Here is a 26,337-nt window from a genome sequence, read left to right on the forward strand (position 1 = left end):
AGAGGTGTGACTTGGTTTTGAGAGGTCACATTTCAGCCCCTTGACTTGGGGTTTTAGAAAAGCATCACAAGTTAGTAGAGAAACACTGATAGAGATGAAGAGAACCCCAGAAATAGTGCTCAGTTGAGTATCATACCACACAGTATCTAAGTAAGGAAGATGCAGCTTGTCTATTAATGGTACACTTCCAGCTCCTCTGCCGTCTATTTCAGTAGCTCATGGTGCATTTCCAAGTGAAAGGCTGTTACAGTACTGTGTTGCTTTTGCTGTGTGTGTTTTTATCCATGTTGGCTTCACCACTGTTGTCTTTCACTGGCAGACAAAAATCCATAGCAGAAACTGTACAGGGAAGCAAAATGTCACAGTCCGTCTGCAGCAGAAACTCTCTTGCACTTGGAGGGGGAGGGGTGTGCCTTCGTGGGACAGGATGCAGGCGGAATGACCTCCATTCCTGAAGAGGGTGGTCCTGAAAGGTCAGGGCTCTACTTGACAGAGTGGTAATGTGAAAGGAAGCTAGCTCAAAGCACAGTTTCATAACTCTTGGTCTTGGAATGAATTCAGTCAGCTCCCAAGCATTAGTCACTCACTGATTTCTATGAAAACATTAAGGTTTGTTACAAAAACCCTCCAGCCAAATATTTACAGCAGAATAATTATTTTTCTCCTGGGTTTCAGGAGCAATGGAAGCATGACTTCCAATTACTATTTTACCGGAATTAATATATGCACACATAGTCAGTGAATCTTATTATTGTGTACTTCCTTTCCCCACGGAAATGTCACCATAAGGCAAGGAACTCCCACAATTCTTCTATGTTCTATGCATGTGCGCCTCTCGTGATGAAATAAAACCACAGCTGTGGAAAGACGATAGATATTTTTCAGTGGAAGGATTTCATGACTGCATCCTTATTCTCCCATGCAGAGGTACGTGAAAGCATTAGACCGGGGTTCCCAAATTGTGGTCCACAAGGTTCATTCAGGTGGTCCAGGGCACACTTGTGGATTTGTGGTTGAAAACAGGTGATGACACATCCATCATTCTATAGTCGTACTCCTTTTTAATGGTATCTGTATGGCTTCTTTTATTTCTTATACTGTATTACAATTTGAATTCTATTTCTTTACAAAATACAGTATAGAAAAAAAATAAAAGCATCAAAAAATAGAGTTTAAAATCATACGGCATATAGCACAGCGTATCACAATCACTGCAGTGGGCAGAAATACCCTAAGTGGTCCGCCAAGACCTTCAGCAGTTTTCAATAGGACTGGGGTATGTGTGGGAGTTTGCAAACTACTGCATTAGACAGATTTCTAAGCTCAAAGCTATTGCTGGTGCCAGAGTTTAGCTTGGTTTGTTAGTTGTAGGGGCCTTCAAGAGCCAGAACTGCCACCTTAGTTCTCCTTTTAATTAATTATCAAAATTTAAATACTGTTGATTGTAATAAAGCCTCAAAGTGGTTTGTGATAAATATTAAAATTATCAGTAAAAACTATTGAGAGCAATTAAAATTAACAGTTAAAAATATTAAAATGTTTTTGTGTGGATCAATAAATTGTGCTCTGAGTGATTTATATGGAAGCTTAAGATTAGAGTTGCTTCATTCAGGCTGCAATGCTAGGCACATTTACCTGGGCGTATGCCTCACTGAACACAGTGGGTCTTGTTTATGGGTAAACATACATAAGAAAGCATTGCTGTCAGTGACTTAAGGCATTTGCTGGCAGAAAGACAAGCATTAAAATAACAGTAAATACTCACACAACAGCAGGACTTCTGGCTGATTACAAGTCCATTTGAGCTGTCTAAAATAAAGCAGGTCACCCAGTTAACTCAGAATGGCCATAAGGCCTCACTCTGACAGCAGCAAGATGGCTAGAAATAAAAAGCTTGACACTGGTGGGGCACTGCCCCATATACCCTAATGAACCAGCGTCCATGGATCAAACAGATCTAGGGCTGATTCTGTCCCACCCCTGGAATGCCCAGTTTCAGGGCTTAACACTAGTTAATGCCAGCAGTAGATCTATGCCCAAAGGATTTCACACAAGCATAGTGGGGGTCTCCATGGTGGACAAAGAGCTCTGGCAAAGCTCTTCTCCTCTACCCCTTCCCAACCTTGTTATACAGGAAAGAATTACTGTGTTATTCTATTCTAGAATTTTATAGTTCATTTAAATACATCCAATGCTGCTGAATTCCGCAAGGCAGCCCCAGATACAACACATATCAGTTATCTAACTTAGAGATTACCAGAGAATAGACAACAGAAGTTAGGCTACCCCTGGCCAGATAGGGGCATAGTGGGCCACTTATGCAAGGCACTTCAACCATCGAGGCCACTTGACCATCAAAGGACAGCAATGAACCCAGAAGTAGCTCCAAGCTACATACCTGCTCCTTCCTGTGGGAGAGTAGCCTCATCAAGAGCAGGTCACCTCCCATTCATTCTAGTCCATGACCGCCCACAAAGAGTGCTTCAATCTTCTCCTCTCTGAGCTTCAGTTTGTTGGCTCTCATCCAGTCCATTACCAAGGAAAGACAACGGTCCACCACGTCCACTGCCACACCTGCAGATGTAAAGGAGATGCAGAGCTTTTATGATATCCTTTTTCGAAACGGGGGGAAATGAAACAGTACATGGAGCGACACCAAATCGATAAAAATATGCCTCGGATCCCAACTAGTAGAGGCAACAGATTCTTTTGGCCAATCTCTTCTCCCCACCCACTGCCTCTCATGCTTCTCTGGAGGGTCCCCAAACCTTCCAGAGCACATTTTCAAGGAGCAAAGGAGCTGGGGGGAAGCCAGCAGAACATGCAATCCCTCCTTTCTGGAACAAAAAACACAGGAACATAGGAAGCTGCCTTATACTGAATCAGCCTATTTGTCCCTCAAGCTCACCAATGCTTTCAGTGACAGGCAGAAGCTCTCCAGGGTTTGAGTCTCTTCCAGCTTTACCTGCAGATTGAATTTAGGATCTTCGGCCCACAAGGCAGATCTTCTACCACCGTGCAATAACTTTTCTTTCAACAGGAATGTCTCATTAGCAGAACTCCAGGCATGGGATGTTCCCACCACCAGAGCCTTACTAGCAGTTTTGTTTTCAAAACCTTTTAAAATCATCTGTGGTGTGGAATTTGCTCCCCCCCCCCCGTCACCACACACTGAGATGGTATTTTCAACGAGCTGTACAACGCAACGTAAGACGCAACGCTCTTTCTGAGTTAGTCATGTGCAGTTTTCAGATACCATCAGTGTTTATGGGAAGTAGGTACAGTGGTACCTCGGGTTAAGTACTTAATTCGTTCCGGAGGTCCGTACTTAACCTGAAACTGTTCTTAACCTGAAGCACCGCTTTAGCTAATGGGGCCTCCCGCTGCTGCCGTGCTGCCGGAGCACGATTTCTGTTCTTATCCTGAAGCAAAAATTCTTAACCTGAGGTACTATTTCTGGGTTAGCGGAGTCTGTAACCTGAAGCGTATGTAACCCGAGGTACCACTGTATTTTAGCTCCATTGTACTTTATTTCTTGCTCATTTGCTCAGTTTCATGTTGCATTACTGATTGTTCACCAAGACAGGGACTGCTACAGTCCCTGTGCTGGTATTGACTAGCCCAAACAATTTGGAACTGCTTCATCATTTTTACCCTTTTAGATATATACATAAAACATGCTAAGTGTATACTTAAAAATGATGCATATATATATATATATATATATAATATAGGTACTCTCGTCTGGGACCCCTGACCATTAGGTCCAGTCGTGACCGACTCTGGGGTTGCGGCGCTCATCTCGCTTTATTGGCCGAGGGAGCAGGCGTACAGCTTCCGGGTCATGTGGCCAGCAGGACTAAGCAGTTTCTGGCGAACCAGAGCAGCGCATGGAAACAGTATTTACCTTCCCGCCGGAGCGGTACCTATTTATCTACTTGCACTTTGAGGTGCTTTCGAACTGCTAGGTTGGCAGGAGCAGGGACCGAGCAACGGGAGCTTACCCCACTGCGGGGATTCAAACCGCCGACCTTCTGATTGGCAAGTCCTAGGTTCTGTGGTTTAACCCACAGCGCCACCCGCGTCCCATTTTGCCTCTTAGTAATGGGCAAAATAATGCCTTAAAGCAGAATCATAATGGGCAACACATTCAAAATGTGAATCTGATTTTCAGCTCTCACTTCTTCTCCCATTTCTGCAATGCAAAAAAGCTTTAGGAGGATACCTTTTTTCCTCTTCTCTCACCTGACCACTAGTTCAATAGTAAATTTGCAACATATTTTGAGCAAGAACATTTATTTACTGCATTAACTGCTTCCTTGTCATTTGTTAAGCCTTCTACACAGATCCATGCATGTATCTTTTTTCTCCTGTTCTGTTCTCCCCAACCACTTTTGTGCTCTCAGCTAACAATATTTCGAAGGAAGTTGATCAAACTGAGCATTCTTGTAAACTTGAACTTGGTTGCCAAGAATGTAAGTGATTCATGCCGTATGAGGAATTGATTTCCTGTGTCCCTACTCCACCCCCCTCTTTTAAAACACACATTTACTACTATAAACAATCAACCCCCTCTTTTTTTTTATTCTGAACAAAGCACATCCTTAATTGCATGACAAACAGATTCCTAAAATACTTCCGAAGAGCTATTATTAGAGGAAAGAAATATTGTCACTAAAGGCCTCAGCATTAATGAGATATATATTACAAGAACGTTGCGAAAGAACAAACTGGTGTCTCTTGATTACATTTCTCAGGGAGGGTTACCTGCCAGAAGAAAGAGAACTGCCCTACATAAAAAATCTATTTAGTCTTTTAAGGTGCCACAGAGCTTCAGAGAAAAGGATTGGGGGAAACGGCAGGCAGAGCCATAGAATTCCCAACAGCTTTTGCCAAAGCAATATGGAGACTTCTACTACCTTCCAAGAAGATGAAGAACACTTTTCAGGTGTAAACATGTTACACACACTCTCTCTCTCTTCAATTAGGAAAGAAACAGCAATAAAAGTGGTTGTTTAATGCAGTGCCTTCTGAGTCTGCAATTTCCTTATGCAGCTAAGCATGGAAATACAGTATACTTCAGTGCCCTCTAGCTTATCCACAAAGTACTCCAGATCACCAACAATTGCTAGAATCAAGTAAAAGAAAATTCTCTGTAAAATGATTTGCATAGACAATGCCTCAAGGTTACATTGCAGCTCCTGTGAAACTTAGCTAACAATGTCAAATTGAACGGCTCATAAAAGATGTACAGCTGAATTTCTGACTGCCAGTTAGCCATTTAAAGGCACAGACCCACTATCCAATAACAAAAGGTGCCTACCCAGATTAAGTCTTTTATAAGTTTGATTGTTGAAAAGTATGTCACACAAAACTAAAATCATCCCACCCATGCTGTACAATATGGTGTGTTTTCCTCATGCTGGGAACTCAAGGCAGACTTAGAGTCCGCATATTTTCCTGTATTTTTTCTTTTGGTAAACATTTCACTGAGAAATGAAATTGCATCTATTATGCAAAAAGAAAACAAGTCCCACAGATCGTTGTGCTTGCTGAATTGTGATACTTGGGAGTTGCTTTCTTCCTACACGTATATGAAATTTTTTATTGGAACAGTTTTACCAGTAGTAAAAATAATGTTTACTACTTCTAAATGCAAGGGGTTAGGGAGATATTGTGAGGGCACCGAAGTGCGATCAAAGCTGGTATTTTGAAGCATGGAACTTTATATGCTCATAGGCTGACCGGCGCTCTATAAACCACTGCGCCTTACAAATCATGTACTTCATTTGACACTCCAGATGCGTGTTTTTAGGACCCACTTCACTCCGGTTATTTTAAGTCGTTTTAAACTGTTTTTTATACCACGTTTTAACTGTTGTAACTTGCCCTAGGACGTTGGGGTGAAGGCTGGGTAACAAAGAGTAATTATAACGACGATGGTATATATTGGGCGTGTGTACACTTTACAGTGCATATAAAATGAAAGCTTTCAATTACTAAATGTTTTCGGTGTATAATGCGCGTCCGAATACCAAAGGGGGGCGTTGAACGTGTGAACCTGCACCTCCAGACACGCGTCCCCACCAAGCCCGCTTTTCCTGCGGCAGAACGCCTCACAAACAGCCCCCAGCCTCTCTTTTGAGTTCTCCCAACCGCAACTCTTGCCCCGCCTCCAGCCCCGCGTGCCCCAATCTCCGCCCAGGATCTCCGCGCCTCCATTTCGGAGCGAATCCTTATTGGCCACTTCGAAGGAGCTTCGCCTCTGAAGCCCAACGTTTTGCTTCTTAGACCTCGCGAGAACTTGCGCCGCCGCCGCCGCGATTCCAAAAGCAAGCTTGACGCCCGTGGGCGCCGCCATCTTGCTTCATCAGAGCCTGAAGAGGCGGGTAGAGGGGACGTCCGGGCTCTTGGGGTGGGGGAGAGCTTGCGGCGGGGAGGAAGGTGCGGCTTGTGGGTTGGAACCGGAGCCTTGGCGCAGAGGCGGCCGCTTCTCCCCTTTCGATTCGCTGGGTCGCTTCCACGGAGGTCGGTCCGACCAGTCAGCAAGATGGCGGTGGAGTCTCGCGTTACTCAGGAGGAGATTAAGAAAGAGCCCGAGAAGCCTATCGATCGTGAGAAGGTGTGGAGAAGAGGCGGGAGGGCGCTTTCACACGTTACACGCCCGCGTTTGCAGCAGCGTGTATGCTTCACAGGGAGGGCTGGTTCACCTGTTGGGAGACTCTTCGTGATGGCCTACTCAGACGTTCAGTGTTTAGCATTGGTGAACTAAGAGATGCCTTTCTCTCAACCATACCGTTTACGTGTGTGTGTGTGTGTGTCCTTAATTTAAGGCTGAAGAAACGCTCGTTTAGATAAGTTGTCTAAGTGGTGTTGGAAAAAGTGGGGAGGGGTGTGTCCACACAAGTGGTCTCTCCCCCCCGCCCCAGGCTTCCAATAGCAAACTTCAGTTTTTCCACTTTGGCTTGCTTTTATATCCATGGGATATTACGTCTAATGGGAAAGAGCTAAGATGCAATAGATTTATTTTTTTAATATGTAGATACAAAACAGTAATAAAAGTACATAAGGAATGATACTACAGAAGATATATGCATGCAGAAGACAATGTAAATAAGAAATATCATAGAATCATAGAGTTGGAAGAGACCACAAGAGCCATCGAGTCCAACCCCCTGCCAAGCAGGAAACATCAAGACATAAAACAGCAGCACTGTCTATTACACTATAAGAGAATTGACATAAAATAACGACTCACATATTATGCAGGTGAATTGATTGGAACATCTTTTGAGCAGTTAATTAAGTAAAGTCTTAACCTTTATTTAGCCACAGTTTTTGCTAAACTTTGTAATTACATCCTACAGTGTTTTGTAGCCCAAGCACAAGTCCATAACATATGAAGAAAATTCCAAGTACCTCTAGATTTTAAAAAGGTTCCACTAAAGTGCCTTGAGGTTTCTTAGTCAAATGGTATATAAAGTTTATGAAATAAATAATAACAAATGTTACAGAAAGGGCCAACTTTTGTTATTATTTATTTCATAACATTTATACACTTCTTCATTGTAAAAAAAATGCCTCAAAATGGTTTATCATAGATTAAACAGATCCCTGCTCCATTTTAATGTATATAAGGTGTTGGCTTTTTGTTACCAAAATTAAAAGAAAAAATGCAATTAAATTTTAGAAATTATTTTTTAAGAGTACTTAACAATCTCGAATTTAATCTTAGCTCTTGAAATATTTTCCCCCTTTGATAATTTTAGCTGTAAGTATTGATTAAAAGGACAGTCTTTACATTTGTCTTACATTAAGGACTTGGTCATAAGAAAGAATTTAAAAGTGTTGTATAAAAATGTAGGTTGAAAACAAAACAATTCTTGTATGTGATCTAAGTTAGTTGGGTTTGTTGTCATTCATTGCTTGCTTTGCAGCAAGTGAATGGTGGTCTTTTTTTTGCCTTACAGACCTGCCCCCTCCTTCTGAGGGTCTTCACAACCAATAATGGGCGCCATCACCGAATGGATGAGTTTGCCCGTGGAAACGTACCTTCCAGTGAACTGCAGATCTATACCTGGTGAGTGGCAGCAGTCTGATCTGCACTTCTCCACATGTAGCAATTTTGGTGTGGTAACTGAAGGTGGGTTGCCACACACCCCTCCACTGGACAGAGGCTGCTTTTTTCATTGCTAGATGAAAGGCCAAACAGCAACTGGTGAAGCTTTGATATTTTTGCCTCAGAAGGCCCAGAATCTCTCCCACCTCTTCTTTTAGACAGTCTGGAGTAGGGCACTTGTGGAATGCATCCAGCACTTACTCTTTGTTTTCTGCAGTCCTCGTCACTGACAAATAGTCATACCTCGGGTTGAGCACGTTGGAGTTGCGCTCCATGGCAACCCAAAAGTAACGGAGTGCGTTACTTCTGGGTTTCGCCGCTCACGCATGCGCAGATGCTCAAAGTGGCGCCATTCGCGGAAGTAGCAAAATGCGGCACGTGCAGACGCGCTGTTTCGTCTTACGTTCCGTTCAGGGTGCGAATGGGGCTCCGGAACGGATCGTGTTCGCATCCCGAGGTACCATTGTACCAGCCAGTTGGGAGAAAACCTTCCCAGTACTGCTTTTTTCCTGTGGAACAATGACGTAAGGTCTCTTGGTTGTCCTCCCATTTCTTATGGGCCATCTGTTGAATGAGGAGACTTGTATCTACAGCACCTTTGTGAATGCGGTGCAGCCTATTTTTTTTAGCCCAGAGTGCTTGCTGGGTCAGGAGGAGTGTCTCACATGGCACTTCTCATCCAGCAAATGCCCTGGTCCAAATTGGAATGTGACCAAGATGCAAAATTACAGTTATGTTTCTTGCTCCTAATGCTGTTGATTTTTGCATGAGTGTTGTGCAAATCGACAAAGAGCAGTTGAACAACAAGACACTCATTCTGGATTTTAGGTTATGGCATAGCCATAGTCTAATAGTTCTTTGTCCTATATAAAATAAACTCAGACTAATCCTTTGTGAAATCTCTAAAATGAGATGTAGTTCTTGATGCAGTTCACTGACCTCTTAAGAGTTTTGACTTAATATCACAATGTTAAAATCTAGGGATACTATATGACTTATAATGCTGCTTTTCTTCCAGGATGGATGCAACTCTAAAAGAACTGACAAGTTTAGTGAAAGAAGTCTACCCAGAAGCAAGGAAAAAGGGCACACATTTTAACTTTGCAATAGTCTTCACAGATCTTAAAAGGCCTGGTTACAGGTAATTGTCAGTGGAGTCAGTAGATGCAAATTGTAGCAAAATCTGAAAAGTTCTAATGAAATTCTTCATAGGAATTATAATACACTGGAAATTGTGCATTAGCTTCTAAAATCTTAAAACATGTATTAGTAAGTGCCCATATATACTGTAATCTGAACACCTAGGCTGTAAATGGGAAGTTTATTATGTAATTAGGTCCGTCCCTTTCCGCAGTCTGAGGAATGCCTTCCTAGGCTGTTGCAAAAGGGCATATAAGTACAGGTAACTCACAACGTAAACACATTTAACTTGTGCACATTCAACTTGTATGTGCGTAGAATTTTTAAAAAGGGGTGTGTAAAAACAGGGTGGACATCCAGGAAAATAAAACCTTTGGAAATTCAACCCCCCCCCCCCCCTTGCATGCAGTGTGTTGACTATATGTGGTTTTGGTTTTATCCCCATGTAAGTTGGCAGTCACCTTTACTTATATCTGCACTTTTCTAAGTGTGTCTAATTTAAAGCTACCAAACCCACTGCTGCTGATCACAGGAGACAGTACTTGACTAGGTGGAACAAAGATATGGCTCATGTTCATATTTTGGTCTTATTTTCTTTTTACAGGGTGAAAGAGATTGGCAGTACAATGTCAGGCAGAAAGGGCACAGATGATTCCATGACTCTGCAGTCTCAGAAGTTCCAGATAGGGGATTACCTGGACATAGCAATTACTCCCCCAAATCGAGCACCGCCTCCATCAGGTCGCATGAGACCTTATTAATATTTTGCTTTCTTCTAATGACCAACACTACATGGTCATACAGATTACAAATGGCTTCTTTTTTTTAATGCAAAGTGAAAATACTAGAAAACCTGTTAAGCTGTAGAAATACTGAAATTATGTTACTGTATATTTTTAGAAGGGTGCTCTCTGCTAGGTTTTCTTTTTCTGAATAGCTGAAAACCAGACACTGCAGTGTTTCTTAAAGTGTGTAATGTTTGGCTAAAACACCACAAGCAGTCTTGAGGTATTTGAAACCGTATATATTGTAAGGCCAGCCTGTAGTGTGGAAAGATTAAATGAGAGGTATTTCATAAGCGCACTGTAAGATTGCCTTTTAAGAAATCGGGTTACTTTTTGAACATCCATAAAGTACCTATTTTGTCAGAAATCAGAGTCTGCAACGCAATCTGGGAGAGCTGCATTTTCCCAGGTACAAAGTATTGGGTGTAGATGATGGGATTGCCAATGCGGTGAGCACGACATCTGTGCTCGATAATTGCATATTCATTGTGCAAAAATATTCACTCTAATACAGCTGTAGTAGGACTTACACTATCAGATGGACAGAAGTGTCAAGGTTTGTTGAAAAGCATCCTGAAATTGGTCATAATAGAAGGAAATCATGGCAGCTTAACACCTGTAATATCACACCCTATTTTATTCACTGATGTGTAAGTGCGACCAGGAGGGCTACTATTTTTGCTTCTGGTTTTGACTGTATTTGACTACGAAAGGATTTGAACCACTTAACGTATGCCCAATTTAAAATGCAATTGTTGCTTCAACTGGAAGTTACATCCTTAAAAATGGGAAGTTCTAAAAAATCTTCCACAGGCAAGGTTTCCACAGCTGTATGACTGTCTTGATATAATTAAGTCCTTGTTAAATAATTTTATTTTTTAAAACTTGTAAAAATAAAAGCAGTGACATAGCTTTGTAAAATGTGTTTCATGACAATGATAGCAGTTGCTATCAAAAACAAAAGCTGGAAGTTTTGCGGTTGCTTGCTTGCCCACCTGTCCTTTTGTCTAGACATTACATCACATGCTGTAGACTGAAGATGTGATTCTCTCATGAATTGCTTGCTATAAAATTGAAAACATTCTCAATCATGATAGAACAGGATTGCTTTAGTTGGAACGTTAGTGGGGGTTTTGCCCATAACAAAAATATGGGGTATTGTACACTGGGACTTCTGCAGCCTCTCAAATCTGCTCCAGGATCCCCTCTACAGCACATATGTGGATGCCTTCTTAATACTATGTTGAAACATTGGTAACAGACCATGGTTAAGTATGAACACTTACAATCCTGAATGTTCCATCTAACTTTTTTTAATAAAAAAAATATCAAATTTAAAAAACCACAATGGCAACTCCCGCAGTCCTAAAAATATGCAGAAAATTTGCAGGCAGGGGGAGGGTGGATTCAAAGATCAAATTAGTTTAAGAGCCGGGCAGCAGAGTAGACCACTCTTAACTGTTTCCCCCTCGCATCTACAATCCTTACGTATCAGCTCACAAGCAGAATTTAAACAAATATTTAATAAATGCAGTCCTAACTTCCATTAGCATGGAGATACAGGTTTTCATAATGTATTTGGGGATCTCTGGGGAAATGAAAGAAGAGACTATAGTTTTAGTTAAACTGGTTGCCAAACGGTTAGAAATAAATATTCTGATATTTTCCCATGGAGTTTGCTGGACAATCTTCATTATAGCAGCCTCTAAAAAGCCAAGTCATAGCCTTCATCCATATTACTTTCTGCAAATGTAATCGAAAAACAAACAAAGCAGTTAAATTATAATATTGGCACCATGTTCAAGTGACTTCCATTGAAACATGCCCATTTGTATTCATTTCATAGGGGTCTTGACTAAAGGACAGCCATCTTGGTTTTTGTTTTTTTAATGTCTAAAAATTCACTCTTCTATTGAACTGCTAAGTCTGAAAGTGGAAACACATTGCATTCCTTCTTTACCAGCCTTTGAACTCCTGTTCACCTATTCCTCCAATAAATGTGGGTCATGCCCAGGCAACGAGAGCTGATTTGAGTAATGGGATTTTCAATTAGCCCAATCCCACCTTTCAGTCTGTCCTCCTTTCTATTAGACACTGATAAGGCTCTCAGTGGCTATGTTCTACTTCCAGTGTCAGCCGCAGTTTGCCTCTGAATGCCAGCAGCAAGGAATCTCAAGTCAGAAGAATGCTGTTATGCTCAAATCCTGCTTTTGGGCTTCCCCATAGGCATCTGGTTGACCACTGTGGGAACAGAATGCTGGGCTTGACAGGCCACTGGCCTGATCCAGAGCTGTTCTTAATATATACTGAATCTTAAAACTTCAACAAGATATTGGCAGTAGCTCCAGATCCACACAGTGTTTCCAAGAACTATGACTGGCTGCAGGAGAGTTCCCAGCTAGCTTTCATTGATGCCATGTGGTGGGTTGGAATTGTGGCTGGGTGCAACCCACATATACAGCAAGAGGCAGGGATGAGTAGGGGTCCTGTTCTTTGGACACCATGCCACAAATCTACCTACTAATTCCAGGCCTTCGCACGGGGCAGCGAGTGCCTCATATACCTGCACATAGTATAATGCTACTTCCACTGAGTGTCTGGAAAAGCCAGGGGTGTGTGTGGAATACCTCATGCTCAAATCTCACCTGTTTTCTTTGTTCCCAGTATCAAGAACAGACTGTTTTTCAAACTGCGTAGCAATTCCTACACGAGTCCCCTTTTCCAGCGATCTGTAGGCTTCTACCTTTGGATTGTATTTTGACAAGATCTGTAACGAATAATAATAATAATTAAGTAGATTATGTTAGAGAAGCGTGGACCTTTCCAAGTTTTATACTTTCCACGCATAAGGAAAACAATTTGCTGGCAAAAATGTCAAAATCTGCATTAGCAGCAGGAAGGTTTAACTTGTTCACCTGAGAAATCTGCCTTGGAATCACGGTTATTTCAGGAGGAGGAGGAGGAGAACTGAACAGGCTACTGTAATCTGATATTTCTGGAGGAGGCAGTTCTTCAAGCCTATCCAGTGCTGCTGAAGGTGGTTCAAGACACTCCAGATACTTGTCTGAATGAGGGACAGGTGGAACAGTGCCATATCCAACAATTGTATTATTTGGGACACATGTTTGCTGTAAGGAAAAAGACCCAAAGAATTGCAATGTTCAGATAATGAAATACAAGGACTTTTTATTTTATTTTAAAAATCATGCAGTTAAGACATCCTTTGAAGATCTTCATTGTTAAAAGCCTTTCCTATGAGTACAGCATGGTGCAGAAGTCCCATTAAGAGACCCATTTCATTTACAAAATAAAAACTCAGTGCTTACTTTAGGTTTTGTTATCAGAGACTCTGTATCTGGAAGAGACGTTTCTGTCATATGATTAGAGGCATCCAATTTATTACTCTCTGGGGATATGGCATCCTTTCTGCTGGGAATCTTCAAGCCAGGTGTGCAGAACTCGGGTGCAGCGGGTGAAGCCATATAATCGTCATCTGAAAACACAGTATATGATTGGCAATTTCACACAGATAGTGAGTCTACAAATTCAGGCGTAAAAGGATGAAAATGCAGAACTGAGGACCACACTTCCATGAATGAAGAGTTCTCACTGGACCCAGTGATTTATATCTGAATGCAATAGAAACTTTCATCACTGGTGAATGCAAGCTTTTGGCCTTTCTGCATAGCAGAATTTGATATATGCCTCTGAACAGTTACATTCTGATAATGAAATCAGATTGCCAGAAACAAGTTTTCCCAAATTCTGAAACTCCTTATCAGGATAAATTGTCATCACTCTCTCAGTTCATACCCACTTCAGTAGTTTCTGGTCCATTTCCAGGCCAAATTCAATGTACTGGATATGACCTTAGGCCGGGGCAGCCAACATGGTGCCCGCCTTGAGAACAAATTATCCAAAGGGCTGCCACCTCCTTCAATATCAACTAGGGCCACCCTCTGATGTTCAACTGATGGTGGTATATCGTGTAGCTGGTTGCCTCTAGGCTCCAGAACCTATCCCCTTCCCGAATGAAGTCAAAGACATTTTTCATTCCAGCAGCCTTTAGGCGTGTTGAATAGGCAATTGTTTTGTTTTGCTCCTGGCTTTAAATTGGAGCTGCTTACTAGATTTTATTTCAGCTTTCATTCTGTCTGTTCTTTGTTTTTCTTAGACTGTTTTTATGAAACTTGTGAGCTGCCTTGAACCTTTTTCTAGACAGAAAGGCAGTATATAAAGGTTTTTAAGGGCAGGGGGTGCAGAACAGCTTCAACCTATATTTGGATAGCCCAAGATGATGTAAGTTATTCAACTGTATGAAATATCAATTAAAAATATTTTTATTCAATTTCTAAATAAATGCGTTTCCCAGTAATTTTCTTTGTACCGATTGGTCAAAACACTGGAAGAACAGATTTACTTATTAGGCTGCAATTCTAAACACAATTTCTAGGGAATAAGCTCTATTAAAATGAGACTGACTTCTGAGTAAATATGCAAAGGCTCACACAAGAAAGACTATTACTTCTTTTTAAAGAAAACTGATTGAGAGAGCCTGGAATATCCCTGGAACCAGGCCTCCACAGGCTCCCTTTGGATAACTCTTTACTTTCATTACATTTCTTATAGCTCACAGACCCCCATGGCACACATGTTGCCAGGAGATCTGCCAAGTTCCAGCTAGGTAGCAGCCTCACATGCCTTCAGACCCTATACTCTGGAATCTCTTTAGTTACAAGCCTAGGGTATTTGAATGGTTCCTTACGGAAAAGAAATCACTAGCCTAATTTGAATACACAGGGCTTACCACAAAATTTGTTCTTTTGATTAGGTGTAGCTAGGTTCTTGTTTGATTCCAATTCCACTGCAGATTCACTCGGTTTATTATTAGCTTGCCTAAGGATAAGACAAAAATATAGTCACATCATATAAGAGAGTGCCTAATTCTAGAAAAGAAGGGATACTGTGTTTATGATCCCAAAGCCCTATGCACTGAGTGCTGTGGCAAAAACTATGGCTAGAGAACTTCTCTACAGTCAGTTGGTGAAAAGGAAGTTCATATTGACACGTCTGTGCCTTTCCCTCATCAACTCCCTTCTCTTTTCAGTAATTGTGAATGGGCAGAGGAGAACAAACTTAAGCACAAGTAAAATAAAATAGACACATTTTCCCTGTTTACCCCGGTCTCCATTTCCATCCCATTCCTCCTGTGTTGAATTATAGACCGCAAGCTTCTTGGATGGGAACTTTACAAAGTACATGCACTCAAATATTTGGGAGACTGCAGTTTATTAAGGAGGCTCAAGGAGATGCCCTTCTCTACTCTCCCTCTTTCATGACAGATCCGTCACCCACACTTGCGGCCATCTTTTCTGATAGCTCAACTCTCAGTCCCATCACAGAGATGTATGTATGTCCAGGTTGGATGGGGAGATGGGGGCTTGCTTTTCTTCTCCCCAGTGCTAGGTTACTATTGATGGCGTCCGGGAGGGGATGGAGTTATTTTGTGCATTTTCTTTTTTTAAAAGACAACAACTGGAAACCATTAGCTGAAAGTGTTTTGTACAAAAGGCAGAATTAAAAAATCTTTAAAAAAAGAGTAAATGGTTAATTGGTCTTCCAGCTGGGGGGTCAGAACCCACTACTTGGGCGCAGCTTGATTCAAGAGATTGCAACAGCAGTACCAGCACCGTATAAACATGGTTTTAAAGAAATGAGTCTCCAAGTGCATACTTGGGTTAAAACGGGGAGGGGGGTGCAGTTCTGAGTCAGAAAAGGTTGAAGACTACTGCTCTAAAATGATGGTACCATTAGAGGTTAGCAGCAAGTCTCACCCTCCTCCCACTAAATATTTGTGTGCACACAAAATCTGCAAATCTGCTGGCCGATCACCTCAAGGATGGAACGTGTCATTAGACAGAAATGAGAACCCATGTATTTTTGGAACTCTCAAAGGATGTCACTTACCTACTGTTTTTGGGATTGAGTAGGAAGATAGTTTGATCTACCACTAAACTTGTGGTATCATCATTCAAACCCATTTTATACCCATAGATACGAAACTGTTCTGCCTTGGGTGATAAACGCTCAGAATAATCCACTCTCGGTTCCTCCTTCTGTGCATATGTGGGCTGATTATGCAAGATGCCTGAAGTACTTGGGAGAGCATATTTTGAAAGCCCAAAATCTGAAAGCTGTGGAATTTGCAGAAGAGCATGATGTGCAGATGATTGTTCAGGAAAATCAAGGATTTTGGGCTCTTCTTCAGCAGATGTAGACTCAGGGTTAATTTCAGCTTCATCCTGTTTTTCTTTATTAAAAAGATTAACTGCTTAGTTTCAAAAATAACCAACTTTTTAAAAAGACTGAATTGCTCATAGCCATTTCCACATTTCTGATCTCTCAATTGAAGGAGATCAGGAGTATTAGCTGAATTTCCGTTGTTAATACATGGTTATGGTTTAATATTTAGCAGATTCTCTTGTAGGGTGGATTTGTTTTAAATCAAATCGATTTAAATCACTAGTCAGCAAGACTTGATTTAAATCATCTTTTCCCTTTTTCTTTTTTACAAAAAGACTAATTCTTGCAGGTATTATCTTAATATTTACAATCAGATGAAGGTTTCATTTTTGGAATAATAAATTTTCAGAGTAGTTTTTACAGTTACATCAAAAATTACTGATTTGGTTATACTATTAGAAATACATAGACAGATAGTTATGAAATCATTGTGAGGTTTAATAAGTTAACTGTTTATATTTGGACAACTTTTCTGCCGTACTTTATTGGGAGGAGAAAAATAATCATTTCCTTAATAACAATTTAAACAATTTATTTAACTGAAACAATAACATTATAGCATATGTATCCATGTTTGTTAACTGATGTGGTTAAACAATTAAAAATAAATAAATCTTAGACTGAGTTTTAGCACACATGAAAAACTTAAAACAAATACTTATTTTCTGATGAATAGCCTTTGGACTATAACTTAAATAGAAAACTATCTTTAGAATGATTTTTTTCTCCAAAAGCATTTAATTTTAAAAAATCAGTTTTTTAAAAAGAAAATCATTTATTTTTATCCACCCTGTTCTCTTGTAGTCAAGCTTTGCAAACTCAATTAAAATCCTAGTTCAAACTCATTATAAGAGAAATTATAAGAAAGCCTAGTTACTACTAATAATAATATACCATTGTGAGGATTGATAATATACTATTTAATAATGGTATAGCAAACAATAGAAGAGGAGTGGAATTTCATGGATAATAGGAAGAAATAGCAGTGAGGAGGTACAGTGGTGCCTCGCAAGACGAAAATAATCCGTTCCGCGAGTCTCTTCGTCTAGCGGTTTTTTCGTCTTGCGAAGCAACCCTATTAGCGGATTAGCGCTATTAGCGGTTTAGCGGCTATTAAAGGCTTAGCGGCGAAAAGGCTATTAGCGGCTTAGAAAAAAGGGGGGGGGGAGCGGAAAAAATCGCAAGACGTTTTCGTCTTGCGAAGCAAGCCCATAGGGAAATTCGTCTTGCGAAGCGCATCGAAAAACGGAAAACCCTTTCGTCTAGCGGGTTTTTCGTCTTGCGAAGCATTCGACCTGCGGGGCACCACTGTACATAATGTACTCCAGAGCTCGTAAGCATAGTTAGGAAACAAGGAACTCTACCGTTCGAATGCAGCTTAAAAAAAGAAAGAAAACTAAACCTGACTAACTATACCAGAATATGGATGTACACTTGAATGCAAACACCACTGAAAGCAATTCAATGTGGGCAGTATCTGCAACTGGATGGAAGGTTTATTACGCAAATCTTAACACAGCAAGCGATACGTGGGCAGAAGCCTGGGAAGTATATTAAAGAATTACATTAAAGCATATAGCTTCCACAGCTTCAGTACTTAAGAGGCATATAGCAGTTACATTAGTCAGAGCTTTTAATTAAAAGGATTCTAAGCACATTTTACACTAGAATAAAAAAGGAGGATGACTGGAGTGAGTATGCAACAAAAGTATTAGCAATTTCCAAGCTGAAAGCTTCTGTTGCATTCTGTTAAAACACCCAATACGTTCTTTAATTTTAAAAATGCACATACAGCGATAAGTGAAATGTGGAATATATTCAGAGTTACCTGTATCCTTGCCAACAATGGGTTTGTAGCCATATTTCTGGAAGAAGTCTCTTATTTTCCCAAGATCTGTTGAAGTTCGTTTCATCAAAACTTTAGTGGCTTTCAAGAAATAATATGTAGCATCTCTTTCTGAAGAACTCTTACAAAGAGTATTATCAGCATCACTCTTCAATTTAAAAAAAAGTTTATCTTTAGACAATACTGAAGTTTGTATAGGTCAGCAAGCAGTATGGCAGGATTATGACATCAGTTTTTTATTATTGCCAACAAAAGCAGCAACAAAGGTTCTTTTTTTAAACGAAGGGAAACAATTCTTCTACAAAATATAAATGATATACTGTATTTTTCGCTCCATAAGATGCACCAGACCATAAGACGCACCTAGTTTTTGGAGGAGGAAAGCAAGGGGGAAAAAATCTGAATCCCAGAAGCCAGAACAGCAGGAGGAATCGCTGCGCAGTGACCGCTCTTGCTGTTCTGGCTTCTGGGATAGCTGCGCAGCCTGCATTCACTCCATAAGACGCACACACATTTCCTCATACTTTTTAGGAGGGAAAAAGTGTGTCTTGTAGAGCGAAAAATACAGTATTCCTCCACATGCTTTTGGAGGATTAGAGCCAACATTGTATATCACTGATGGATAATTTGGTGCAAGCTTAACAGAAGTGTTTTAATTTTTCTGCATATTTAGGATCATAGCTAACACACAGGAAGAAAACAAACAAACGTTACCCCTCACTCCTAATGTGACTTACTTCATAAATGCATAAATGTAAAACATTCACTACCAAGCAGGACTTATCTTCATGCTTACATTTAGTCCTTTATTTCAGAGCGCATAGAATCAGAGAATTGTAGAGTTGGAAGGGATTCCAAGGGTCATCAAGTCCAGCCCCCTGCAATGCTGGAATCTCAGCTAAAGCATCCATGACAGATGGCCATCCAACCTCTGCTTAAAAACCTCCAAGGAAGGAGAGATCAGTCCCTTCCACTGTAAAACAGTTCTTACTGTCAGAAACTTCTTCCTGATGTTTAGCTGGAAATCTCCTTTCTTGTAACTTGAAGCCATTGGTTTGAGTCGTACCGGGTAGGACTAGAACCAATAATGGCTAGCTCTTTCTTTAGAATTTCAGTGAATTAGAACTTGGCATACCTAATACATAACCAGTGAAATTACAGCAAGAGTTTTAAAAGGTGGGGCAGGGGTTGTGGAGAATGGATCAAAAGTACCTTTAGTGTTCTGACTTCAGAGAACAGTTCGTGTAAGTACCTCATTGGTGAATCTTCTTCAAACTCTTCAAGCCATGTTTTTAAATGAAAATGGATTTAGAAAGAAAACACAATTCAGTATCTTTAAGATATTCTGCAGGACAGCAGTTCCCAAACTATTTTTCCTACGGACAATTTGAAAAAACCACTAATGGTCTTGCTGGACCATTTTCCACCTCATTGTAGCAATGCACTGTGCTAGATGCTGTATGATTTTTAATTACAATTTTATTTCTTATATTTTATTGTATTACAATTTGAATTCCATAGAGTACTATGTAAAATACAATAAATAATAAAATAACATGTATTTTTTATTTTAGTTTCATGGGTCTTCCTTACCTGTGTCCTCACTCTGAAAAATCTGCTTCAGCTGCTCGGCCTCTTTTTCCACAGTGACCGCTAAGGTTCGCAGTTTGCTGAAGAACATGCCGCTGATGTCCATAGTGAAGGAAAACCCTAGACAACGCAGCAGGTTTTTATTGCTATTGGCATAATTTGCAGAAAGAATACAGAGCAACTTTTCAACAAATAGGCAGAACACAAGCCACAGAAGAGTAATAATAATAATAATTAATAAATAAATAAATAAATAAATAAATAAATAAATAAAGTTTTAACAGCTCAGCATTGGGAAATTTGGTTGTTTTGCAAGAGACTTTCCTCACAATCAGTTTAATCCAAGGAACACCTGCAGCAAAATAAATTTGTGTCACATACACTGCTGGATAGTGTGTGTTGTCATTAGCTACCACTGATACAACACCCACAAAGGTCTGACATTTCTGAGACTTTTCAGTGCATAAGAAATACGACAGTTTTGTGTTTGTGTGTGTTATTATCACTGATAACTATAATTTTTGTATTCAAGTTGAAGTGAAATTCCATTCCCTTTGAAATAAAGTACCAAAGAACACTTTTTATGAGAATTTTATGAGAAGCCATCACCCTAATAATTCAAAGAATATCTTCCTCAAAAAGCAACCAGCTGTAGCTACAGCTTGCTAGTGTGCTTTGTTGCCTCTTTTACTATGCCATATACAAATGATGTTATTACAGAATAAAGCATGGAATATTGTAGCCAATCTAAGCTATACAACTGCATTCTAATTTGTGAGCCTTAGGCCAGGGACTGTGCATTTTAACTTTGCTCAGTACTTTTAGCCCTTCTATAAAGAATAAATGGCAGTGATTATTTAATTAAACAGATTCAAATATTATTTTATTATTAGTTATTATATTTGTATACCACCCTTCAGAGGGCGGTTCACAACATAAAAATACAAAACAAGAACATAAAAAACATGTTATGTATTTTACATACAAACACAATTAAAAGACAATAGCCAAAGGCCAGGTTATGGAGAAACGTTTTTGCCTGCCGCCTGAAGGTATTTAATAAAGGTGCCGGGTGAGCCTCCCTGGAAAGCGCATTTCACTAGCAGGAAGCCACAGTTGAAAAGACCCGTTCTCATGCTGCTACCCTCCAGACCTCTCATATGGGCAGAGGTGGTCCTTGAGTACTTCTCAGTTTCCTGAGAGTAAGATCCACTGAAACCAATTTTCTTCTGAGTAGGCACTGCACTGCAAGACTGAACTTTTTTATAAGGTCCTAGACAACTCAGGTCCAGACTTTTTTGTAGATCACCTTGACCGCTATATCTCTACACTCAAAAGATGGAAGTGCTCAGCGTGCAGCTACTGACAAGGCCTTCAGTATGGTTGTACAAATATTATTAAATTCTGTCCCCTCCTTGATTAGACAGGCACCTATTGCCCTGTGCTTTGGACATCTACTCAAACCTCTGTTTTTTACTCAGGCCTTCCTCCAGCTAATTATTACTTTAGCCCATGGCCAATACAATCTATCATTAATGACTTTTGATATGCTTTGCAATTATGTTTTTATATTTCATGTTAAGCATTTTATAAATCCTTAAAAATGTGGATCAAGCCAAGGCCTCTTCAGTCCAGCATACTAGGGCCAGCCAGATGCTTTGGAAGCTCCCTAATGGATTTTGAAGATAACTCTCCCCTAGTAACCTCACTATCCAAGAACACGCCTTCCAGTTGTCATATAAAAAGAACCGTTTTACATGCTGCTGTTATTTTAATGTTGCTAAACTCTGTATCTATATTACCACACTTAAACCTTAGAATGCTTAATGGTGTATTTTAATGTATTTTAAACCTTAGAATGCTTAATGGTGTACCTCAGGTTACATACGCCGCAGGTTGCATACGCTTCAGGTTACACACTCCGCTAACCCAGAAATAGTGCTTCAGGATAAGAACAGAAATCGGGCTCTGGCGGCGCGGCAGCAGCAGGAGGCCCCATTAGCTAAATTGGTGCTTCAGGTTAAGAACAGTTTCAGTGTAAGAAAGGACCTCCAGAACGAATTAAGTACTTAACCTGAGGTACCACTGTATTGATGCATTGCATCCACCTTGGGAGAATTGTTGTTTAATCGTTTAGTCATGTCAGACTCTCAGACTCTTCGTGACCCCCTGGACCAGAGCACGCCAGGCTCTCCTGTCTTCCACTGCCTCCCGCAGTTTGGTCAAACTCATGCTGGTAGCTTCGAGGACACTGTGCAACCATCTCGTCCTCTGTCGTCCCCTTCTCCTTGTGCCCTCCATCTTTCCCAACATCAGGGTCTTTTCCAGGGAGTCTTCTCTTCTCATGAGGTGGCCAAAGTATTGGAGCCTCAGCTTCACGATCTGTCCTTCCAGTGAGCACTCAGGGCTGATTCCTTAAGAATGGAGAGGTTTGATCTTCTTGCAGTCCAGAGTCTCCTCCAGCACCAGAATTCAAAAGCATCAATTCTTCGGCCTTCTTTATGGTCCAGCTCTCACTTCCATACATCACTACTGGGGAAACCATAGCTTTAACTATAGGGGCTTTTTGGCAAGGTGATGTCTCTGCTTTTTAAGATGCTACCCTAAAAAAAACTGATGATGATGAACAACCACTATTAAGGCTTTCCAAAACTTGCCCTCCCCACGTTTTAAAGAAAAACCTGAAAGGTGCAGAAGACAAAAAGGAGCCTTACCGTTGCCACGCTCGGGGAGTCTAGAGTACCTGTAACTTCTCTGCCTTCTTCCACACGACCGCTCGCTAACACGTATTTACAACCCCTCTCCCTACGGGCAGGAACAATAAAACGGTGAGGGGGGCGGGAAACAGACGCGCGCAGACTCCTGCCCAGTAAAAGAGACCTTTTTGAAGACCAGCAAACGGGGGGGGGGGGAATTGCTCCTTTAAATCTCTCTCTGTCTCCAACACCTACCGCTTTTCTCTCACGGCACACCCCCCTCTCCCGCCTCGACGTTTGAATCTGCCAGCTCAACGGTTGGTCAGCTGGGAAGCGAGCCAGCCCCGCTTTTGCTCCCTTTCCACGCCTCCTTACTCTCGCGAGAGTTTTGAGGCTGAAGCACGGACGAACCTTTCGGGCGGCGCCATTTTGTTTTCCCTGCCGAGGTGGGACGGGCGGACCTGTGACCGGTGAGTTGAAGAGGAGCAGCGGGAAAGGGGTTGCGGGGACGGGCGGGCAGAGCGGAGGGGCGGTGAAGCAGGTGTGGGGCGGGGGAAACGGTTCCCCTCTAAACCGGCGGCAAGAGGAAGCGGGCGGGACACCGAGAAGCTGCCCAAGGTGGCTGGTAGGCATTGATAGAATTGCAGTGGAAGGAGGCAGGGGCTAGTTGCCATCCCATCCCGGGATGGGAGCACTTCAGACGTGTCAGATCTGCTGCTTTTTCTTCTTGTTACTAGAGCTCCCAAGATTTACCAGCCGAAGCCCAGGCGCAAAAAGCAAACGCGTAGCATTAAAGCGGAGGACGCACCTTAGGCAGCAGAGGCGTTGTTTTCCGCTGCTGGAACTGAACTCGGGTCACAGTCCTTTCACACGCTCCAGGTGAGCCTCCAGGGAAGTGTCGCCGTAGGGGGTGGGGATCCTCTGGCCCTCAAGGACGTCCAGGTTTGTCCATGGGGCCATTTCCCTCCCCCCCCATCATGCACACCTTGCTGATCACCTGATATCATTGGTGGCATCAGGCGATGGGCAAGGGAACAGGGTCAAGACAGAAAGCAGGATTTCATTCCCCATGAGTGGGTGGAGGTGGGGAGCCAAAGCAGCTCACATGCTTCTTCCAGCGTGTGGAGTGTGGGGTGTTTCAAACAACGCTTTTGAGATGTAGGGCAACCTCCACACTTGCCTTACAGCAAGAAATGGGAGTGTGGGGGTTGCCTTGCTTCTCAAAAGTGTTGTTTGAATAAACCACCTCTAAATTTCCAGGACTAGGAATTTCAGCAGCGTGAGAGGTTTGCAGCGCTGTGCATTTCAGAGTTTACTTTCTACAGCTTGTAGGTGGTAGAGGGCTTCCCTAGGCTTCCTGTGAGATATAGGGACAGGGCTTTATCGGTGGTGGTCCTACACTTTAGAACTACATCCCCAGGGTACAATCCCTCACTGCTGGTGGTCTTTAAAATAAATATTTCTTCTGGGTTTTTTTGTGTGTCTGATTTGCTGAGTTGTGCTGTACGGTACTTGAAAAAAACTATTTGGATGCTGCTGCGTTTTTGTTATTTTATTTCATGCATTTAGAGTAACGTAAGCCGCTTTGTGCCCTGAAAATGGAGTTAAGAATAGTTTAATTGACAAGAGCAATCAGTAATAGAAAGTGTGGTGATCTTTGGTACAGGGAGAGACGGGTTTCAACTGAGTGACTATTTTCATCTGTGGATACTTTGCGGGGGGATTATATTATACAGTGGTACCTCGGGTTAAGTACTTAATTCGTTCCGGAGGTCCGTTCTTAACCTGAAACTGTTCTTAACCTGAAGCACCACTTTAGCTAATGGGGCCTCCTGCTGCTGCCGTGCCGCCGGAGCACAATCTCTGTTCCCGAGGTACTATTTCTGGATTAGTGGAGTCTGTAACCTGAAGCATATGTAACTCAAGGTACCACTGTACTCCTGTGTCTCTTCACATGAATCTGAGATCTCCTGGAGATTTCATGATACTTTTTTCTCACAAAATCTCCAGGAACTTGGACTGTCTGCAAGAGCCTCCTGGAGCCCAGGAAGCAAGGCAGAGAGCTTAAAACTAAGCTGTCTTTCTTCACATTCAAGATTGCTCATATGAGGGTGCTTCAAGTATAGGAGTTTTTGCATATGAGGTGCTACCCCAAGAATGTAATCCCTGCTCAGTGTAGCCTCACTTGGATTTTCCGTTAACTGAAGGGAATCAAGGGAAGGGAAGGGAAGGGTGCCTTTGTGGGAATCAAAAGCTGCACCATTCTGTCCTCTACTTACACATTATCAAAAATCAGGAGAAAGACCCCTGCAGCCTCTGACACACGGATGATTGCCAAAAATCCTATATGAGATAGGTGTACACATTGATGTCTCAAGCTAGAAGTGAGCTTCTCTAATTCATCATAGCCATGGGTTCTAGCTGCTAACTGTAAATAATATTGACCTCTTGTATTTGATTGAAGAATATTCAAGTAATTAATGTTAAACCTCCTTTGCTGTTAAAGGTATGTTTCTGACCATAGCACGGCTTCGAAACCGCATTCCTGGGAGTCAGTGGATTGGTAAACACAGACGGCCGAGGTTCGTTACAGAGATAATGAAACAGGGTATCATTAAGAGGCTGGAAAGGGAAGCTGAAAATGAATATTGGCTGAGCCGGCCATACATGACAAAAGACCAGGAGCATCGCCACAATGCAGAACGCAGACGTTTATGGCGGGAAAGAGCAATAGCTGCAGAAAAAGCTAAGTTTCCAGAGCATAAGTATGCTACAGAACATCTGGGTCACCTTAATGTGACCAAGAAATGGACAGAAGCTTGAAAAACTTGGCGTTCAGCTGGACTGCTTGCAATTGCTGACAGTGGCAACCACCAGTTATGTAAGAAGGCCTGTAAATAAATGTATTACTCTTCAGCTCTCAGTCTCAGTGCTCATTCCAAGTTACAGGTGTTCTTTTTCTTCCAAACTTTGGTAATGCTATTCTGCCTAGAAAGGATACCCTCTCTCCGCAAGTTGTGCCTGCAAAAGTTTCTCGTAATAATCTGGTGTTCAATCCAAAGTAATGTCCAGTTATTCGTTCCTTCTAGGTGTTATTTTCCCAGTGTTAAATCCAGGCATCTAAGTTTCATTCCTTTCCCTTCCCATCCTAGAAGTCCAAAAGAGGTTCTCCAATTATTATTAAAAGTAAGAGTCGGCCTTAATCTTCCTCCGGCCCACCCTCACAACTTTACCACCAGATTTTAAAAGACAGTTCAGTCCTTATTCTTTATTCCTCATGAATTTCTTTACTGTATTTATATGACAATGTCCACAATTAATCACAAGTAGACATTAATTCGTACTCCCCCAAAAGTTCCTGTATCTTCCAATTCCATTTCCTGTTGCCATGGTCTTCAGTCCTTGCCATTTTTTTCTTTCAATTTCCTGTATTTCCATTCTTTCCCCCCCAAAAAGTATTGCAGGAAGCATGATCACTTTATCTTCTGAGATGATTCCAAGTTATACACAGAGTCCTCCTTCCATGAATTCCATCGCCTTCCAGCATTACATTTGTTGCACTCCTTCCAGCATCAGCAATAAACCATCCTCTAGGGCTGACAAATGATCCTTGATAATTTTTCCCAGGAGCTGTGACTTTTCAGCAATCTGTGTAAAACCTTCCTCCTGATGTAGCAAACCATCTCCAGTATTTTTCCCCAGGAGCTGTAATTCCACACCCACCTCCACTTTACTCAGTGATTTGCCCATTATCATTTTCTGCATCTCCCATTTTTAATTGCTTTCTCTGTTGATCAAATAATTTTTGAAAGCCTGCCACAGTTAATAGATTATTTCTTAACATACTTGCAATCTTGG

The 26,337-nt window shown here is 41.5% G+C and overlaps 4 protein-coding genes across 9 annotated transcripts; 2 read left to right on the forward strand and 2 right to left on the reverse strand.

Annotated features, from left to right (window-relative positions):
• Positions 1–257: 257 nt before the first annotated feature.
• Positions 258–6,361, reverse strand: LOC309531036 (uncharacterized protein; the record flags this gene model as incomplete). The annotated part of the gene is made up of 3 exons (XM_082220361.1): positions 258–593; positions 2,399–2,574; positions 6,001–6,361. 2 exons carry the CDS (start codon positions 6,359–6,361, stop codon positions 2,450–2,452), a joined length of 486 nt encoding a protein of 161 aa, XP_082076487.1. The 3' UTR covers positions 258–593; positions 2,399–2,449.
• A 38-nt stretch (positions 6,362–6,399) lies between these two features.
• On the forward strand, positions 6,400–10,965 carry SAP18 (Sin3A associated protein 18). Its single transcript, XM_082220362.1, has 4 exons — positions 6,400–6,622; positions 7,971–8,080; positions 9,138–9,260; positions 9,864–10,965. Exons 1-4 carry the CDS (start codon positions 6,551–6,553, stop codon positions 10,018–10,020), a joined length of 462 nt encoding a protein of 153 aa, XP_082076488.1. The 5' UTR covers positions 6,400–6,550; the 3' UTR covers positions 10,021–10,965.
• A 582-nt stretch (positions 10,966–11,547) lies between these two features.
• On the reverse strand, positions 11,548–22,851 carry SKA3 (spindle and kinetochore associated complex subunit 3). 4 transcript variants are annotated; one of them, XM_082220316.1, is made up of 11 exons: positions 22,735–22,851; positions 22,498–22,588; positions 19,787–19,903; positions 19,406–19,470; positions 18,176–18,341; positions 16,012–16,354; positions 14,852–14,940; positions 13,371–13,537; positions 12,960–13,172; positions 12,690–12,811; positions 11,548–11,787 (listed from the first exon to the last, which is right to left on the reverse strand). In XM_082220316.1, exons 3-11 carry the CDS (start codon positions 19,887–19,889, stop codon positions 11,781–11,783), a joined length of 1,275 nt encoding a protein of 424 aa, XP_082076442.1. In that variant the 5' UTR covers positions 19,890–19,903; positions 22,498–22,588; positions 22,735–22,851; the 3' UTR covers positions 11,548–11,780. The 4 variants fall into 4 exon arrangements, with proteins under 4 accessions (XP_082076442.1, XP_082076444.1, XP_082076443.1 ...); XM_082220318.1 differs by lacking the exon at positions 22,498–22,588 and having other exon boundaries at positions 22,735–22,845; XM_082220317.1 differs by having other exon boundaries at positions 22,507–22,837.
• MRPL57 (mitochondrial ribosomal protein L57) lies at positions 22,851–25,395 on the forward strand. 3 transcript variants are annotated; one of them, XM_082220370.1, is made up of 3 exons: positions 22,851–22,949; positions 23,217–23,421; positions 24,986–25,395. In XM_082220370.1, exon 3 carries the CDS (start codon positions 24,988–24,990, stop codon positions 25,300–25,302), a length of 315 nt encoding a protein of 104 aa, XP_082076496.1. In that variant the 5' UTR covers positions 22,851–22,949; positions 23,217–23,421; positions 24,986–24,987; the 3' UTR covers positions 25,303–25,395. The 3 variants fall into 3 exon arrangements, with proteins under 3 accessions (XP_082076496.1, XP_082076495.1, XP_082076497.1); XM_082220369.1 differs by having other exon boundaries at positions 23,217–23,358; XM_082220371.1 differs by lacking the exon at positions 23,217–23,421.
• The last annotated feature ends 942 nt before the right edge of the window (positions 25,396–26,337 follow it).

This window comes from Podarcis vaucheri, assembly GCF_965113315.1.
Source record: "Podarcis vaucheri genome assembly, chromosome: 4".
Lineage (NCBI taxonomy): Eukaryota > Metazoa > Chordata > Lepidosauria > Squamata > Lacertidae > Podarcis > Podarcis vaucheri.

Coding starts and splice junctions, on each gene's coding strand:
- SKA3 (XM_082220316.1), bottom strand. CDS start 19,889: ATGGACATCAGCGGCATGTTCTTCAGCAAACTGCGAACCTTAGCGGTC. Junction 14,941..16,011: donor CTCAATCCCAAAAACAGTAG/GTAAGTGACATC, acceptor TCTTATCCTTAG/GCAAGCTAATAATAAACCGA. Junction 13,173..13,370: donor CTCTGATAACAAAACCTAAA/GTAAGCACTGAG, acceptor TTTTCCTTACAG/CAAACATGTGTCCCAAATAA.
- SAP18 (XM_082220362.1), top strand. CDS start 6,551: ATGGCGGTGGAGTCTCGCGTTACTCAGGAGGAGATTAAGAAAGAGCCC. Junction 8,081..9,137: donor GAACTGCAGATCTATACCTG/GTGAGTGGCAGC, acceptor CTTTTCTTCCAG/GATGGATGCAACTCTAAAAG. Junction 9,261..9,863: donor CTTAAAAGGCCTGGTTACAG/GTAATTGTCAGT, acceptor TTCTTTTTACAG/GGTGAAAGAGATTGGCAGTA.
- MRPL57 (XM_082220370.1), top strand. CDS start 24,988: ATGTTTCTGACCATAGCACGGCTTCGAAACCGCATTCCTGGGAGTCAG.